Raw genomic sequence first — 19,540 nt, forward strand, 5'->3', positions numbered from 1 at the left:
AAAAAAAATTAAATGTTTTCAACATACTCCAGCAGTCACGGTGGGTCAGCAGTAGCTGACTGGCAAAAGGGAGTGAAGAGCCACAGGATGTGGTTACTCAACTTCCATGATATCTTACATGGGACATGGCTGTTGCTTGCTCTGGCTTTACAGGACCATGCAGGTGCTACTGACCAGCCTTGCAGGGGGGAAGCTAAGCTGCTTTCCTGTGTCAGAAGACAGCTCACCACCCAGGAAAACCAGGGGAGAGCATGAGATATAGGTCTTCCCCACAGACAAGCCTGAAATAAGGGAGACTCAGGTAAAATTTGCATATGATCCAGACCCTATGTCAGAGCCTGAGAAGTCACAGCAACACAAAGCACCTGTCATCTGCCCCACCTTTTCAGACTCTCATTAGACTAAGGGTAACAAGTCTGTCTACAAAAAGTCTGGGTTTGAGTTTTTCACCACAGGTTTGCCTATAACCCGACAAACAGAAATGGGGCAATTACTGTATTTTTTGGTCAAAGGATGAGAGACACTATGCTCACTACTCTTCGTTACTTGTAAAAGGACATTAAGACAGCAAGCTGAAATGTAGATGTCTCTGGTTAACATGTCCTAAAATTAGCTCATGTGACTGCTCTCCTCTACGTTCACTTCCACAATCTGCAAGGGAGATGGCTGCACTGTGATGAAGCATCTACCTAGCAAAGCACATGCATTGCATTTCTCCATCTTCACCCAGCCATCACCAGCCCTCATGCAGCACCGCTGTATGACCCTGGCACCCACCACTTCAAATCACACAGATCTACACCACAGGATTGCAGGCAGATAAGGACAGCTTAGTCCATGTCTTTACTCGCTAGTTGTGGTGCAGAGCCAAAGTACACACAGCTCCACCCCGGTCAGCCTAGAGGACAGCTGACTCAGAGCTGGAGAACAAGTCCTAGCTGCTCTTCCCTCTGGGATCACTGGGAATGCTGCCAAACCACTTTAGGAGAAATATCTTTACGCTAAACCACATTTTATAATGGTTATTGGGAAGTCAGCTATTGCAAGGCCAAGCAGATGCCAAACTGTGTCTCAGAGCTGATGCAAACACTGCCTGGAAGACAGCATGATGATGATGCTTCTAAACTCTGGGGCAGGAGTAATCTTCCATGCTACAGCCTCACTCAAAGTAGCAGAACACCCTGCTGCTGTCAGCTGTAACTCGGGGTGGACATGAACCCCAGGTACTTTAACGTTGTTTTTTCAGCTGTTGGGTATCATTTGTTATTGATAATCTTTGCAGATTGAAGACTGCCCCAGCTGTACCCACAAATTATTTCCATGCTATACATGAAGCTGAATGTGGGGACTCTGCAGGCTGTAATCTCCATCCAGCTCTCCTACTAGCACCACAAAGAGGAGCTTGAGAGCTAGGGGCCAACTGACAACCAAAACCTATCATTCTGTATTGGCCATATCCACCCTTGGTTAGGCATACTGGTTTTCTTGCATGCTCTCCTGTGTCCTCAATCTGGATGAGACAAGCTGATAAAAAAAATTACTTGCATATCTCACAGACTATTCTTCAGTTAAAGCATCCATTTCACAGTCAACCAAAGAAAGACCATTTTTTCATCAAGCATAGGTATTTTATCTGTATCCAAAATACCATGTTATGCTACAAGTGCAGTAATCTATTTTTTTTTCAGCAGTTACATCAACGGTGTCATTCCACCAGTGCAGAACTACAACAGTTTCATTGGCCACACTCCAGAATGGCACCTACTGTCTATCTGTCTCCTGGACATATTCTAGCCTTTGAAGATTTTGAGACACAAAACTGAGACTCTGGGCTGGTGCTTCCCAAACCTATACATAGTTACTGCACAAACCAGTAGTGAATTATTCAGTGGTGGGATCGATAATAAATCTTACCAGAAACATAACGTGGGGACTAAGAAGGTACTTTTTTCTTACTCTTGTAGTAAGTAGAACATAAGTATCACTGCAACAGGTGAGGCTGTCCAATTCATCTCATTACCACTGAAGCAGTTCCAGAATAAGGTGCTTTAGAGAAAAATCTTCAGCTGCTTTCACCAGTCACTCAAAAATCTGGAATTACTTTACTACATAACAAAAAATTGAGCCTGCCTGGTAGCTTGTCTTTGCTACTGTTTCTATCTTATGTCCAGTGTCAGTGTTTGTGCCACAGCAAGACTTACTCTCTGACAGTTAACAGTTTATTTTCATAAATTACATATTTGACACACCAATTAACTCTCTTGTCTCTCTATACCTCCCAGTATAATTTTTTCCCCTTGACACTTAAATATCTCACTCAGGCATTTCTACATGTCCTCAGGTCTAGAAAATGCTAGTACCCCACAAGTCTTTCCAGACCCTCCCAGGTCCTTTCCCACACTGGGAACATGCTGCTCCAATGTATGTTTGACCTTTTCCTATTTCTCTCTCTCTTTATAGTTCAGTGTTCCATACTCACTTCATTCCTAAAAAAATATTCCACAGAAGCACTCATACAAAGTGAACAGTCCCTCAGCCAAACATGGAAAGGAGATATATTAATCATCCAGCTTAGTTGCCTGCAATATTGTAGCCTTTAGCCCTAAATGCTACACAATAATATCTACTGTATGCCCCCTCCTGGAGAACAGAAGGCTCCAGAGAGACATTTTAACACCTTCAAGTGCCTAAAAGGGGCCTACAGGAAAGCTGGAGACTTTTCACAAGGGAATTTAGAGATTGGACAAGGGGGAATGGCTTTAACCATTTAGATCAGATATTCGGTTTAGATCAGATATTCGGAAGAAATTCTTCACTATGAAGGTGGTGAGGCACCGGACAAGGTTGCCCACAGAAGCTGTTGATGCCCCATTCCTCAAAGTGTTCAAGGTCAGGCTGGACGGAGTTTTGAGCAACCTGATGCAGTGAAAGGTGTCCCACATGTAGAAGCCTAGAAGATAAGTCATGGGCTCTCTGACTTTTGTCATTTCTTTCTGACCACAAGCATCTATGAATCTTGAGTGTTCCCTTCCCCTCAAGGGTAGGATGCCACATCAAGGCAGTGGGGTTGGAATTAGATGATCTTCAAAGTCCCTTCCAACACAAACCCCCCTATGATTCTGTGATTCTATGTTTGTGGCATTATGAGCCAAAAGCAAATCCCAAGATATTTAACACAAGAAAAAAACCACCAAATGCTCCAGATGTCATCATGAGCCACAGCAATAAAACAAGAAAAAACAAAGATATTACCACAATCCTAAACCCTTGCAACAGAAGGCAAAATATATAGGTAAAATGCCTTAATTATCCTGGGAGTCTGGTCATGGCACGGAGAAAGGGAAAAAAAGAGGCCTAATGAGAAACATCACTGTTCCTTAATAATTCAAATTCTTTCCTGACCACCAGTCAAGAGCCCACAAAACCAGATCCCACAGGCTGGTACCAGTATGGCATTCAGACCTACACTCATCCCCTCTGGTTTCTACAAACCTACTCCAAATTACCAGTAATATGGGAAACATTACTCTCCAAAAGATTCGAGCTTGGGTAAAGTGGGACTGGTGTGGTTAAGGGTTCTCGCCTTTCATGGCTTAGTGTTACAAAGATAACCATTTCACCACCAACCAATTTTGAAGCGGCCTCTATTTCACTACCCAAAGCTGGGCTGTTTCTGAGCTGCCCTGTGCCACAGTTCGCTGGTTCTAATATTCAGAATCAGAATGACTGTGCCAATTCGATGCTGCTTTTATTAGAATTTTTCCCCCTTTCAAGCAACTGCCTCCTTTGAGTACCACTTTTCTTTTTACCAGAAATAGGAAAGAGGAGCAGGATAAATGACTGAATAATTACAGTTTCACAGAAAAGTGGCACAAGCAGCCCAGCTACAGATATGAGACATGGAGTAACCACTACAGTGCAAGAATTCTGTCCTGACAGCTCTGTTTTATTTCTTTCATCAAAGAAGAAAAAGCATCAATCTGCAGCTTCAGTAAGTCAGTCGTATTGCAGCAGGTTACACAGCAATTTCACAAGGGTAAACTGACCCAATTTGAAGCGCTGGGCACTCATCCAATGAAAGAATACAGAAGACAGAGTGTGAAATGACTGACTGACTCAGTATATCAAAATGAAATTTTTCAGTATCACATTAAAATGGAAGACTAAGACTTTTCACAGCAAAATAAAAACAAAATTATTGATTTTTATTTCCCCTAGTTCTCAACTTTTTCTGGAAAACTGAAGTCTCTCAAATATTTTAATTTCAGTGAATCAGCAAATTCCAGTTCAAAGGTTTTAGATGTTTCCAACTTGCTCTAATTACATTATATTACTTTGTGAATTCAGGAGGTATTAGGAAGATTAGAAAAAGCTAGCTGATATGACAGAGAGGTATGAAGAAAAAAGGATTTTTTTTTCCAGCTAAGCATATAATTAAGATGCAAAACTGCAGCTGAATCATATTCCCACAGCTCTGTTCTCTTCCCTGCACAATATACCCCAATATTCTCTTCTCATTCAAAACAAGAGGCATGTTCATGGTTGGGATGGGAAGTAGGATGATAAACAGAGTTCAAGAGCTCCTTCAGTGTATTTCCAAGGTCTTACACTTTGTATGCAGAGATGCTGCTTGAATATGGGAACGCACATTTTCTTCAAGACAAGAGGAATACATCTGTTCAACTTGCTAATTTACTGAAGTGCTTGAAAGTGACAGGCTTCCCCAAAAAACTATAGGAAAAATCAATTCTCACTTATTTTCCTTAAGCTCCTTTGAGAAACCCAGACTTAATGTAGCATCCCTCTTTTCTTTTGCAGACTGCTCACTGTGTTCCCCACTCCCCGTACTGGTACCATTGTGGGGACAGCAAGTGGACATCATAAGCCAATGCAGACTTCTTGAATTAGGCCCCATCCTTGTGAATCATGGTCTGTGATTTCCTTAAATCACCAGTCAGCTTCCTCAAATAAATTAATATAACATTTATTAAAAAAAACCCACACAGAATGACTCATCCATGGGGACTCCAGGCCATCTCATTTCACATCAAGTTTAATTTTCAACAATAAATATACACACAAAAATACAGTACTGTCCCACAGATCCAGCTTCTGCATTCCCACTTATTGCCAGGCACCCCCACATCTCACCAGATCCTCATGCATTGTCTGTTTTCATAATACTCCTCTTTCCTATCACCTCACGTTTCGTTAAAGACTCTTTCTGGCTGGGCTTTCGCCTCGTGATGGCACATGTACTGGTGACGGACATTCTGTTGTGGTGGCCCTTCTCTCCACCAGCACTGTTTGTACCCAAGTTAACACTTCACTACAACAGGAAAAGAAATGAAGAATTAAAGAAGCACTGCAAAAAGTATGTCATCATTGTACAGTCAGGAGTCAGTTGAACATTCTTTTCAAACATGAGGTCAGAATTGTTGAACTGAATTTTAAACAAAATGTTATTACTTAAAAAATAAAAAATTAAAAATATTAATAAATAAAACATTTAAAAAAAATCACTCAGCCTGACAATGCAATATATTCACAACCTTTCTCAAAGGAAAAGACATGCTGCATAATTCTACCATTTCCATACACATTTGAGTTAAGGAACCATAATTAGAATAATTAATCAATAACTAAGTTCCACAGTTCCATGCCTGCAGCAAAAAATTATTTTATTTCTTAAAATGCTGAAAGTTAAAAAAACAAATTGACTAAACTTTGCCCTCAGCTCTGAAAAACAAGTGATGCAGGGGAGCTACTATATATTCGAGAGAACGAGAAAAAAGCTGACCGAGAAAAGGCATTGGAAAATCACTGTGAACTCCTACCAGAACATGTGACCAACAACTATAAGTTTATCCCCTTTCCCCACCTGACCATTTGATGTCTTTTCTAGAAGCATGATCAAAACAAACAGATGCTACTGTCTTCCCAACTGTAAATCAAATAGCTTGTAAAATATAATCCCAGTGATACCAACATTTTCTAGCCTTTAGTAAGGGTATTAACCGATTACCTACAAAAGGATTCCTGAGTTGACTTTTGGACTCAAAAAACTGAAAGGCATTTCCATAGTATAACCTCTCCTGGACAATTTTAAACTATTCAGCTGTCTTTACAGGTGTGCTAAGCTGACTAAAACAAAAGTCAAATCTCAGCTGTCAACATGAGACTTCAAATACAAGTAACAAAATTATCATGTGCAGACCGAAGTGAAAGCTCCCCGGAAATGTGGATGCCTCCCTGTCAGCTCACCACTTGCTGAAGAGCATGTCACAGGGTGTCTTGCAGCATTCCCTGGACTTTCAGCCTCCCAGGCTGGCCAGATCCTGATACATGCAAAAGCCCCTGTGCTTTCTGCAGGCAGATATCAGAGAGATCCAGCTGTCTGTGGTTCCAGCCCTTTGGTTCCTATACCAGCTGTTGTAAACAGCATCTGCAAAGATTTCAGTAACTGGGAGAATTTAGAATATGGGTTGGTTTGTTTTTTGGGGCATGCTTTTGGGGGCTTCTTTTTAGAATCAAAACAAAGCTAAACATTAAACTTTTGCAGTTCTCCATAACACAGAATGCTCTCTCTTTTCAAACTAAACACATAAAAATGAAGCAATACAAATGTGCTTCAACATGGCCAAATCCAGAGGTTCTAAAAATGCTTTTTCTTACTCCAGCATGCATGTTGAAGGACGTTCCCTGACAAATCTCCAGGGAGAAATACCAAAAACTTAACAGGTCAGGCTCTTTATGAGTGTTTTGTGCTATCAGATTCGACTTAAAGCTACCACAGCAAGCCAGAAGTTGTCATTACTGATATCCTAAACAAGCTGCTTACTGTTAATACAGATTGGATTTAATTTCCTTCATTGAACTATGTTCTCAGAATTAAATCATGCCATATATCATTCTGTTATCAATTTGCAAGCAAAGAGGAAGAATACACGTTTACTGGTACCTCCTCTGCCACCAAAAGCATCACATCTCTTTTCTCAAACTGCTCCAGCTGTCTTAAAAGATTTTTGTTCCTACTATTAATACTGAAAGGCCATTACAGCAGCTCTTTCCTGCAAAGCTATCCAAGACTTCTAAGAGTCCATCTAACTGGACTCTTTGTGTGTATGTGTGTGCATATGCTCTTTCAACTCTGAATTTTCATCCAGTCATATTTATGTCCAGGAGTATTTACAGAGTGCATCAGTGTGAATCTAATTCCTTCCCTTCCTATAATTCATCTCCTACTCATCCCATTTTACTGAAGGCTCCAGTCCCTTGCCATGGCCAACATCACTCTCTCCTTTTGTGCTTTGTTATTCTTCCTTCTTGACAACTCACCTCTTTTTGCTTACATATTTTCTCTCAGGTGAAGCAATCCATCTCCTCCTCCAGCAGCTAGTCTCTTCTTTCACGGTCATGTTCTATGAGTCACTTTGTCCATCAGAGATCTGTCCAGTCTTCATTTCAGTAATTTCCTAAACATCCTGAGATGTTATCTACAACGATATTCTTCTGTTCCATTCTTCTGATTTAATCTAATATCAGCATTCACAGTTTTACCTGCAACGCTCTTCTATATGCTTTGGCAGGCAAATATGCAAGCATAAGTAGCTTTATTTAATACTAAAACCGGCAACACACATCCTATAATTGCTAGAACCTGTCATAGGGTCATAGATTCACAGAATGGCTTGGGTTGGAAGGGACCTTAAAGATCATCTAGTTCCAACCTTCCTGGTTGGAAGGCATGGACACCTTCCACTAGATTAGGTTGCGCAGAGCCCCATCCAACGTGGCCTCAAAGAAAGTTAATAAATGTGGGGAACAAAGCTAAGGTAGTTAGCTTTAGTCATATTTAGTCATATTCTGATTTAATTTGTCCCAAATCAAGAAAGATCAGAATCTGACCTTCTAGAAGGTGGGTATGTGATGAGTGAAACAACTTTCTCTTACGTGACAAAGCATTTCTTCCTTACAGAAGACAACACTTTCAACAGAAAGGACTGTCTCTGCACTTTCAACCTGCTGACGATTGCAGAATAGAGGTTTCATGTGAAAAGCTCTAAGAGCTCCTAGCTTTCAGTCTAAAAGGAAAGGCAGGCACTAAAAAAGGGTGAACTGTCTTGAAATAAAATATACATTTCAGTCTGCAAAATTGAAGCTAGACTTTATTTTCCAGGTCCCACGTGCAGGTAGGAATTAAGCCCATCAACTAATTACCTTTAAGTATTAGAAACCATGCATAGAAACAAGGTGAAATGGAAAAGTTTGTCACAAAAAGGAATGCACAGTAACACGAGTTCTATCACACATTTTACTTAGGATTCCTCAAAACTACAACAAACACAGGATCTCTTCTGCTTGAGGAAAGAGGCTGAAGAGGAGAACCAAGAATATCTCACACTTTATGAGGCTTTATTAATGCACAATGAAACAGTATCAAGGAGTAGACAGCTTTACACTCATGTACCCAGTGAGACTTTATCAGATGTGAATTTTATGTCACCGATCTAAATGCTCTTATCTGTATCAACCTGCTGTTAACTGTTAACTTTCCAGCACTGAGCAGAGCCCTGCCCAATGTGAAAAGCGTGCTATTTAAAAAGGAACCATACTAGACTGCCTTGGCTAGGAACCAGAATTATCACCTAGGTACCTCCAGCAACAGCTACCGTAACAATTAAAAATCAGGCTCACGGCACTTAAAATGAGACATGAAAACACAGATTTGGGGCTGCCAATAGAATTTAGCACCGAGATTCCTAGCTATAAAGCCACAACTATTAAGCACTAAAAACCTCATCATGAACACAGACTCTCAAGAAATCCTCATCTTCATAATAAACAGGAAAAGAACTGAGGTGGGACTTAACATACCTAGAGGCTTGACCTGGTTTTCTTCCACACAGAGAACACAAATTCTGCTTCCATACCACTTTAGTGTAGTCTTTCCAGATCCTGCCTGTTGAGTTTTAGTAAGATTTCCTATAATCTCTAAAAAGTTTTTCAAGGTATAGAACCCCTACACTTCTTACATTTTACTTTCCTTGCAGTCCTGATATTTCCGTGTTTCTGTAACTAAAAGTCAAAGTACCCTGTAAAGATAACGAACTGCTTTTTTTTGTTACAGTGCAATATTTGAAAACAATAAGGAGAAAACAGCAAGGAGAAAGTCACAAATACTATCTTTGGAGCTAATTTTAATAAAATGCACCTCTTTGAAACCCAAACTCTTCTGTTTAACACATTTTAAAATGAAAAACAATTCATTGCTTTTTCTTTTGATGATTAAAGCTTGAAAAAGGTTCACTACGGCTTTTAATATAATTTGTAAACATAGTATAACCTTTGGTAGCTACTCGCACAGAAAACTGCAGCATCAGATGTGAACTTGCACTATGGTTTGACTGCACTTCTTTGTCATCTCCGACACTTGAAAGATACCTGATTCAAATAAATTATGATTAGAATAATCACTACTGTAAATATATACTACCCGTCTGATACTCAAAACCAGAGCAGAACCAATTTCTTCTTTGAATTAGGTCCTAAGAAAGAAAAAATAGAAAAAAATACTATTATTTAGAATTATTCCTCCTTTTTCCTAAAAATTCTGTATGTGTTCACAACTACATGTTACTTTCAGGAAAATCCCAAACCACTTCACTTGCACTGAGTGAAAATTTGAAGGCCGTCTGAATTTTGAAAGAAACAATACACACCAAGAAAAGACCACTCTCCTATGCTGAAATTACTGATACTTTATTAGGTTTAGCACTGAAGGTCAACAAAAGAGTACTTACCTTTTGTTTTGGAAAGAGTTTTGGAATAGAAATCAGTCTGTTGCCATGTGACTGGTTTCCAGGCAGCAGTTCCACTCACTTCTTCAGGGAAACGACGTGTTCTTCTGTTTCTGCAAATGCTGTTTATATTGAGTAAATCCAAGTATGTTCAACTCAGACAACATACTGTGAACCATTAATGAAAAAACGCATTTGCAAAAACCAGAACATAATACACTGACCTCTCTCAACTCCTGCCTAGAGAAAGAGATACATTATATCCATGACAGATTGTTGGCATTACATTTTCTGGCTGTTGACTCAAGAGAATGCCAACTTATATGAAATATACTTGATCCATTCCATTTATTTGGTGAATAAACATGTACCATTTCCTCCATTTCTTACCACATTTGAAGGGCTTAGACATCAAAAGTGACAAATGTCAGTGGAAATACTATAAATGGGTGAAATTTTCACTGAAAACTGATCAACATCCCTCAACAGCATACCAAGGATGCATTAATAAAATCTTTTTTCTTATGAGATTTTTACACTATTTTTACTTGCTCCTGTTTATTTAAAAGTGTCTCTTACTCTGTCCATTTAGCATCTATTATGATTCACTTAAGGAAGTTCAGAAAAACTAAAGGTAATAAAAAAATTCAGTACAATGTGATGAAATCCATTCAAGCTAAATTCGAACATCATTACCTAGACCAAACTTTTCGCCAGCCCTGAATTGAACAACTTAAATTGAATCAAAGTCTTATTTGATTATTTCTTCAGAAAATAAATAAGTCACTCAGAAAGACAGAGCCCAAAATCCACATTTATATCTGTCAAATTTTAAAGAACTTATAGGAAATTACTTTTAGCATAATTAGGATCCAGTAAAATAAATCAGAAGGCATCGGTTTTCACTAGCTTTAGCTTTCCACTTCTGCAAGTCTTTGGTTTGAATATATGCTGAGAGAAGACACTTAAAACTGCATATTTTAAATAAGGGAAAAAAAGTCAGAAAACATGCATATTAAGAGTTGGTCTGCTCATTCGCTAAGAATCAAACATTTATGACAATACATTTTATCTTTAAAAAACCCAAATATGTTCTGCAAGCTCAGTGTCCCTGGAAAAAAAATAAAATATAAGACTGACACAGAGAAGGAAAAAAAGGATTAAGAAGAAACTTGGAACCAGACTTTTTTGGTAATGTAAGACAGAAACTGCAAAAGGTTAGGCAACTGAAAGGGGATTTTCTTTGTGCGGATGATACAACTACATCTTTTCTGGTAGGTCTATTAGGACTGTATCTTCCAGCAACACCATCTGGTGCTGCACACATCCTGTAGCTTATGTGATAGAGCAGTACTACTGTACACCCTGCTGACCCAAATCAAGGCTGTGCACACTCTTGAGAAATGAACAAACTCACCTACAAAACTATATGCAACCCACAGACACACATTAAAAACCATCATTCAAGTTGTAGTCAATCACTCAAGAACTATGTAAGACGAATTTAATTTGTGCGTGGAAATGTAATTCATTCTTTACCATGTACTGCAGAACTTAATCTTTCCTTACACAATTACATACACTTTATCTACGGATATCAGGATGTGAAGAAGCCGCACTATGTAGCTTCCTACTTCATTGCTTCCACAAGCTGAAAGGTCTAATATCAATAAGCTACGGAGATATAAGAAGGAAAAGGTGACTTTCAGTGTTAAAGCTGTTCTCTCTGCTGGAGAGTTAGGCTCTACCTCTGCCTCTACTGAGGACTCCTGCCCAGAGGAGTCAGAGATGAGAGCATCTCTGCATATATTGCATGTCTCTGATCTTCTCTGTAGGTGAGTTGAGATTTGGGGATCTGATCTGTAGAAGAGATGGAACTATAATATAACTTACCAATACACTAAAAAGATCACATGCCAGGAGAAAGGCACTATCAACCAGTGAACACTTTAGGTCTCAATTACATCTGTGTTTCAGTTCCTCATTCACGAAACATGGGAAAAAAACCCTGATACCATGCCACCTTACACTGTGCGTAAAAGGTCCACTAATGTGAAAATCCTGACGGACAATCACCAGGACAAAACTAATAGTAAGTTTCTGTCACTAAACCTATCATTAGTAGACTTTCCTGGTTTAATTATACTTTTTACATGGTGTAGGCAAGTCTGTAGCGCAGTTTCTCATTTGTTAAGTAGAAAAGCACCTTCCTTCACAGAGCTTTTACAAGAACAAGCCTATGCTTGAGATTATGAGGGACTCCGATACTATGATGATGCTGGATGTACTCAAGCAGGAAACATGATCACGTACACACCATGGTAACTAAATGAGCTTAAAGTTTTCAGGACCAGGAATTTAATCTGAAATTTTACCAACATTTTTCCCATCTATATTTTTCCTTTGGCTTATGTGTAGCACTAAAGAATGAAAAAGTAATGCAGGGAAGTGGCAAAAAGCCAAATAAGGCATGTGTTGTTTTCTTGGTGTTCATGTCTAATATACAATACTCATTAGCATACAATTCCTGCCAGTAAGTGTACATTGAGCAGATGGACATTAGCGGAGTTTGTGAATGGGTATTAAGGTACAATAGCTCCTGCTTTAAGGGCCACACCACTCCAGCTATACTGAAGCCTTTCACCTGTCGCTGGAAGGATTTGTGCACAGTTAATTCTTCCTGAGAATCCACAGTGGTTTCTCCCAGCAAATACTACATACACTGACAAAAATATAGCAAACTACTTATGCCACTTACTAGACTAACTGGGGAACTGAAGCTCTCTTTTCCCAAAAAGTGTTCATACTCAAAAAACCGCACACTTCGTCAAGAAAACGTCTCTAAAACATTTTAGCCACCTCTAACATACATCTCCATTAACTTAGTAAGACTTTTTTATCAAATACATGAATGCCCTGTACAGTCTTATTTATTAAGCATTTCCACCTTAGAAATCCAGCACTGGACTGGCACAGCCAAGTGCATCCCCTCTACACCCAGAATGGCAAACTGCTGGCATCAGGATTGAACATTTCTGCAAAATACAGAGTGCTTTAACTCTGCACCTTTCCACCAACTCGAAATAATCATAGCTACGAAGTTCCTGCCTCCCACCTCTGAGTTTTGCCATCCTTTGCCCATAGATCAGCTGCCCGTACTCTGTCGGGTGCATTGATTTGTCTTCCATGCCAGTGGTCAACCAGGGAACAGGTCTGCCAACGGGGAGGGTAAAGGGTGGCCTCCACACCCTCCCCCTTGGCACGGCCTGGGGGCCAAGGAGCTGCCAGGGCCCCTTCCCACCACCCACCATTTACCTGGAGCAGGTGGTGGGCCGCCAGGTATCCCAGGCGCGGGCCTCCCTGCACTCCGGGCGGCAGTCGCCCCGTGCCGTAGCCGTGCCAGGCCACCACGTAGGGGTTGTCCATGGTCAGCCAGTAGCGCACCTGCCCGCCGAAGTGCCGGAAACAGAGCTCGGCGTAGTCGTGGAAGAGCTGGGGCAGGACGGGGCTGGCCCAGCCTCCGAAGGCGTCCTGCAGGGCCTGCGGCAGGTCCCAGTGGTACAGGGTGACGACGGGCTCGACGCCGACCTCCCGCAGGCGGAGCAGCAGCCGCCGGTAATGCGCCAGCCCGGCGGGGTTGGCGGGCGCCGTCCCGTTGGGCAGCAGCCGGGACCAGGACAGCGAGAAGCGGTAGTGGGAGACCCCCAGGCGCCGCAGCCCCTCGACGTCGCGGAAGACGTTGTTGTAGCTGTCGCTGGCCACGTCGCCGCCCACGGGCCCCGGCGGGGCGGCCCCCGGCGGCGTGGCCGGGCGGTGGGCGAAAGCGTCCCAGACGGAGGCGCCTTTGCCGCCCTGGCGCCAGCCGCCCTCCGTCTGGTAGGCGGCGCTGCCCGCGCCCCACAGGAAGCCGTCGGGGAAGGTGTCGTGGAGGAAAAGCTGGTCTTGCGGGTAGGGCAGCAGGGCGAAGCGGGACCAGGTCCCCGCGCCCTGCCCCGGCGCCCCCAGTCCCGGCCGCCCCAGCAGCAGCAGCAGGAGCACGGGCAGCAGAGGCGCGGCGAGGGCCATGCTCCCGGCGGGGCTCCGCGACGGCAGCGCCCGCCTCCCACCTCCTCGCCGCCCCATTTTATCTCACCTCGCCCCCCCTATCCCCCACGCCCCGGTGGGCACGGCCATTAATAATTACCTCGGAGCTGCCGCCTGCATCCTTCCCGGCCGGTTCCATCGGGGAGAGCTCCCGCCGGGCAGGAGATAGGGAGTGAGACGGGGCGGGCGGGAAGGAAGGGGGGGGGAAGCGGGGCGTGGGATCCTCGGGGAGAGGTGGACCCTCTCTTTCCGTCGGGTTCGCCTCTGTGTGCCTCCACGGCCCTTAGGGTGAAGATTCCCGTCCGCGGGCGGCAGGCGCAGCCCCGCACCCTTCACCTGCTCCGCCGGGTGCCCGCACCTCGCTGTGGCTCCTGTGACCCCTCGGAGGAGGGACCGTCGACGCTGCCCTGCACCCTTTCCTGAATTGGCTTTTCGGAGGAACCTGCGGAAAGACTCGACGACCGGATCCGTCCTCTCTGAGGGGCTGAGCGTAGCCCCCTCCCGTCCCCCGTTGCAGTGCCGCCGTCGGGGAGTCTGGGGTCCCTGCGCCGGGCAAAGGGGAGGGAGCGATTCGTAGGGCTGGAGGGAAAAGGCAAAGAAATAAAAACGATTTTCCCTTCACTCAGTATTTCCGTCGTGCTTCCTTGGCAAGACACATGGCACTTGCGATCTCTCATGTAACAGTAGTTGCAGAGAAACTCGTTGTCCAAGGACATCATACACTCACTCCTCCCCGCCTCCTCCCCGGGAATTCGTGGGCTGTCACCTCCCAGTAACAACACTTTTCTTTCTAGGAGTAGGAGCTTGGTGTATTTGGTTGCTTACTGCACACAAAACAAATTCCAATTAGAAATGCCTCACGGATCTTTACTGGGAGGAAACAGATCGAGCTAAGTTTGCTTACTGAGTTACGCTTCTTAAGTTACAGTTGAGCAGGCGTGATGCATGGACTGCTCTTTAAAGGAAGGTCTCGAACTGCCATTTTCGTCTCCTTAGGACAAAACAGTTCAATCAGGATTACGAAGCAAGAAATAGCCCCACGCATTCCAAAACCTGGTATTCAATTGTGTGAACTCAATATGTTTTGGGACATCTAAGAATAAAACATCTTGACTGGCTGTTAGGGTCAGGGAGATGTTCCCAGGAGATAAAGCTGTTGTTTAACTACAGAATCAAGGCATTTAGATAATTTCATTTTATTTATAGAAAATAAATGCCCTCGGGAGAAAATTACAGGTAATTGCTAATAATGAGTCGATGGATTTAAATGCCGGTTGTGATCTGACAAAGGTTTCTTCTAGTGCACAGAATGGGCTATCATCCCTCTTAAGTGCAGACAGGGCATTTGCCATGCCTGTTTCTACAACTTCCATCTTTTCTGCACTGATTCAGATCAGTTTTGGGGATTGATTTTTGCTGTTTTTAAAGAAGAGACCAAAGAAGAAACAGGCAGGATTAGAGTTAGTCTTCCATTGCTGCTAATTAAGTAGTTGCTCTGTTAGAGGGATGGAGGTCTGAACAGTCCAGGGAGCCATCAACACCCGTTCCCTAAGGGAGGAAGTTTGTGGCATGGGAACAGGAGGTGGCAGGCCCAGAACCAAGGTTGGTAATTGTCTGCCAAGAGTAAGTTTGGGATACAGTCTGACAAGGTGCTGAAATTCAATTACAGTAAATTACTTCAGTTATGGCAACAGAGCTGCAGCAACAGAAAAAGGTGTTTAGCATCACCCACTAGTTACTTGCAGAAGCTGGAGGTTAGTTGTTAAATGCACAGGGGCATTGCTGCAGTTGTCCCTTAGCAAGGAATGAAGAGCCAGGTTCCTGTTCAGCTACAGACCTGATTTCAGGGGAGGTGTAATGCCTTCACTGGATCTCTTTGCCAAAGTATCTTAAAAATTGGGATGTAGAGGCATGTCTCAGAAATACCATAGCCTAAAATAGGGTACCAGTGATGCTAAGTCCATTGATAACATTTAAGGAAGAAAACCTCATTGAGTCTCTAGGGACAAAAAAGATTTTGAGATATATCTTGATTCTCTTTTCATATGCTAATTGTGAACTAAAACCTATATCAATCCTATTTGTACTTGGGCAGCCCCAATAAGTAGGCACTTAGCTGAAGCTCCTTCATTAGGAGTTTGTTTTTTCCGGAGTCTGTCAACAAGCAAAAGAAAGAAATAGCCTCATGGTGTTACTCTTAAGTCAGTCTAGCCAAGATGTTTGTCAGCTTCTGGAAAAGGCTACCTTCTTCAAAAACTGTCCAGGAAGCCTTCAGTGACTGTGCTTCTGATGCAAGCAGCCCATTTTTGAGGGACAAAATCTGACCATAAATTGCTGGCACAATGCTGTCACTTCACCTACATATCTGTCAGATGAAAACTTTTTTTTGTTTATTTGAGGGGTTTTTTAGTGTAAATGACAGAAAATGCACAATGTGGCTTCCAATTGCTTGTGTTTTTTTCTTACAAAGAAAGCTTGTTTTTGTGTTTTAGGACAACACAATCACTCACTGCTCTGAGCCAATATATTTTTTTCTAACACACAGCCTAACAAATTTTTCAATATTAACCATGCAGAAAGGTCAGCCAAACACTTGCAGACATCCAGGTCTCCCTCACTGCTCCTTGAGTTCAAAGCGTGGCTCCACTGGGTCTGTCTTGCTGAGCAAGCACAATTCAAACTCTGTGCCAGGTAAGCAGATCAAGATTTGACTTTCAGCCTCTTTGCATTGGTGATTACTGAACATTCAACTTTTGATAATACATGAGTGTCAATATATTTTTCCTTCAGGCTGTGCTGAGATTTTCTTTGCTAGGTATGCAGTCAGTGCATGCAATGAATTTGGCAGTGTTCTGACTGAGCACTTCTGTTTCTATCCCAAAGAGCTTGAATCTTCTGGGTTACTTAATTCTAGGTAAAATAACTCTATTTCTGCTTTAGATTTGTATAACTGTTTTCTCTGAGGTCATATCATGCACTGACTTCAATGCAGCAAACGCATTCCTCATTTTAAAATCTCCACAGAAGAGCTAACAGCCGTACACCAGTAGCATTTATCGTGGAACAAGTGGTCTCAGTGCCTATAACCACCATCTTCTGTTTTAGTGCCTCTTCTCTGTTCACCAGCATACTTCCAAATGGGTATAAGCATACAGTCCGTTGAAAATAGCCTTGTATAATAGATTTACAGTCTCAGCATTTCATCTCAAGCCACAGAAGTTTTCACTAACACTTGGGAAAACTTTGTTAAAAAAATCACTGCCTGAATTAGACGAGCATTTTCTCTACTGCTTCCATCACTGCATAGCAATACTCCTCTTTATTCCGTCCCTTAAATGCAAAGTGCTAAGCCGTCAAATTGTACTTCCACTTGTTGATCAATTGGTGTTTCCAGTGGAAAGCTGTGCAACAGCATTCTAGATTTACCTTCTCAGAATTATTTAGAGACAGCTAGTAACTGATTGTATTGAAATTAGAAGCATGGTGTTGTCAGGTCCAAAGCACACCTGCTGGTGTAATGAATGCAGTGCTGAGGAATGCTTGGGAAGATGTTGAATTCTCCTCTCTTCCTCTCTTCTAGCCGTAAGTACCAAATCACACTCATCTCCACTTTTTTTTTTTTTTTTTAGCTGGAAAGGGTGGTAGAGAGTTTCAAATGCCTTTCTTTGAATCATAGCCACTCTAGCCTTCTCCCGCTGTTTCAAGTATCATAAATTCTTTTTATCTCATAAAGAACTCTGAATTAGTTCCCTTTTATTCTGTGGCAAGATCTAGTGAGAGGTGGAAAATTAGAAACCTAAACTGTAATCGTTTTCCTTTTACCCTTTTGCAACTGTGTCTCCAAGAAGTGGACAAATCTTGAGCATCCCCTTGTAGGAAAAGTGGAATTTGAAATACTTTGACCCTTCTTACTTTTGAGGATAATGGGGAGTAACTTCAAGGCAAGCCTAGAAATTACTATTTTATTCACATGGGGCAGGAATGACAATCTGTAACCTGGGAGGGGACACATATGGTGTCTGGATGCTTCCTTGTACATAGGTGGCTGGGGCTGCAAAGCCTTCCAAGTCTTACACACCCTCCATCAGGGGAACCAGTAAACATATTTCAAACTATGAATCACAGAAAGTGATGGGAAAGAGAAGAAAGGCAAAACACCATCTTGGAAGGCCATTTGAAAATGAAATCTTGTAAATGGTGTCTCATAATTCTGGGAGACCACAAACACTTCCCATAACCCAGATGACAAGACAAGAGTTTGTAGATGATCTCTCTGTCTTCAAAAGTGCTTTCTTTATTGGTGAAAGAAGGATTGGGCAAACACAGAAGGGAAAAGAAATTGCCTCTCTCCTAAGAAGGGAGATAGTGAAGAGGCCTTGCTCTTCCTCTCCTGGGATGGAGACATGAGCTTGGCTGGCAAGAGGGGTCCAGAGCTGAAGGATAAGAGAAAGGAGAGAAGAATGCTCCCTGCCAACTCCAGCCATGCAGCTCATGAGCCGCAGGCTTTAATTGTGTTTTAGGCAGGAACCAAACCCTGGTTGCAGTGGATGAAGAAATGGACCTGTCTCCTCGAAGTCTGCTGAGTCTGTGTGAACAAGCAAAGGTGAGTGTCCAGGGAAGTTGCAGACCAAACAGGGAGTTGACTAATCCATTTTGGTTCTTTAGGATAGAAAATCCTGGAATGCAGAGCAACTGGATCTCTTAAAGGAGTGAAATAGAGTTGCACACCTGTAAAAATCCCAGTCTGTGGTCTCTGCTGCAGTATAAAAAGGACCAGAAAGATGATTTCACTCTTCTCACTTCTATTTTAATTTCTATTTGTGATACATTGTTATAATTTTGGAGCCAATTTCATTCGGTCTCCACAGGATGGCTCGAAAACTTGAATCCTGTCTCTCAGTCCAGAGCTGACAGCACTCTGAAGACACAAATAGTGACTTTTCATACACAGCCATCCTATCTCTTCAGTTCAGGCCCAGCTGAAGCATTTCCCATCACTCTTCAAATTCCCAGTATTTTAAAACTTCTGTCAAAATGGCACATCTTCTATGAAAAGAAAGATCCACAGGGATTTAAATGAAGAAATAAAAAGGACTACTATTAAAAAATGGAAATGCAATGCTGAGTTTTATGTACATGAAAGTTGAATATTTTATGCTTTAAATTCATTCAGGGAAGAATATGCTGCAAAATTACTGCTATCGTCATATCTTTAGATTACTTTCTGTAGGTAAATTGATAAGAATTACTCCTGCTAGAATCATACATCAGGACAAGTTAGTATTTGCTAAATCTGTATTTCAATAAGCAGTTGAATGACACCTCAGTTCACATACTTATTTCTTGTTGGTTTCGGCTCATGAAAATATTGATCTCGTTTACTGCAAGGCAAAGACTGGCTCACAAAGAAATAGAAATGGTTTTAAAAAACTGCTGTAGTGTGTTAATTCTTTGTAAGATTTTCTACCTAAATGACTCTCCTGCAGCTAAGAGTTATATCACTTTAAACTGAACTGAGCTGAAGCTTTGTAAACTAGTAATTTAAAATACATTGCACTAAGCTGCTGAGACACTAAATGTACAGACAACACGGACTGCAAACACATAAACATTTTTCAGGGCTACAGGCATATGATGTTCTTTAATATACACAACTA

The 19,540-nt window shown here is 42.1% G+C and overlaps 1 protein-coding gene across 1 annotated transcript in view; it reads right to left on the minus strand.

Annotated features, from left to right (window-relative positions):
• The window catches only part of KL (klotho), a 50,924-nt gene extending 37,002 nt beyond the window's left edge, over window positions 1-13,922 (minus strand). The window contains exon 1 of the mRNA XM_027728935.2: window positions 13,116-13,922. Within this exon, the coding sequence (XP_027584736.1) occupies window positions 13,116-13,922 (807 nt within the window). The remainder of the gene's footprint in view (window positions 1-13,115) is intronic.
• Window positions 13,923-19,540: the final 5,618 nt, after the last annotated feature.

This window comes from Pipra filicauda, unplaced genomic scaffold (assembly GCF_003945595.2).
Source record: "Pipra filicauda isolate LSUMZ 115617 unplaced genomic scaffold, ASM394559v2 scaffold50_size3627746_pilon, whole genome shotgun sequence".
Classification (NCBI taxonomy): domain Eukaryota; kingdom Metazoa; phylum Chordata; class Aves; order Passeriformes; family Pipridae; genus Pipra; species Pipra filicauda.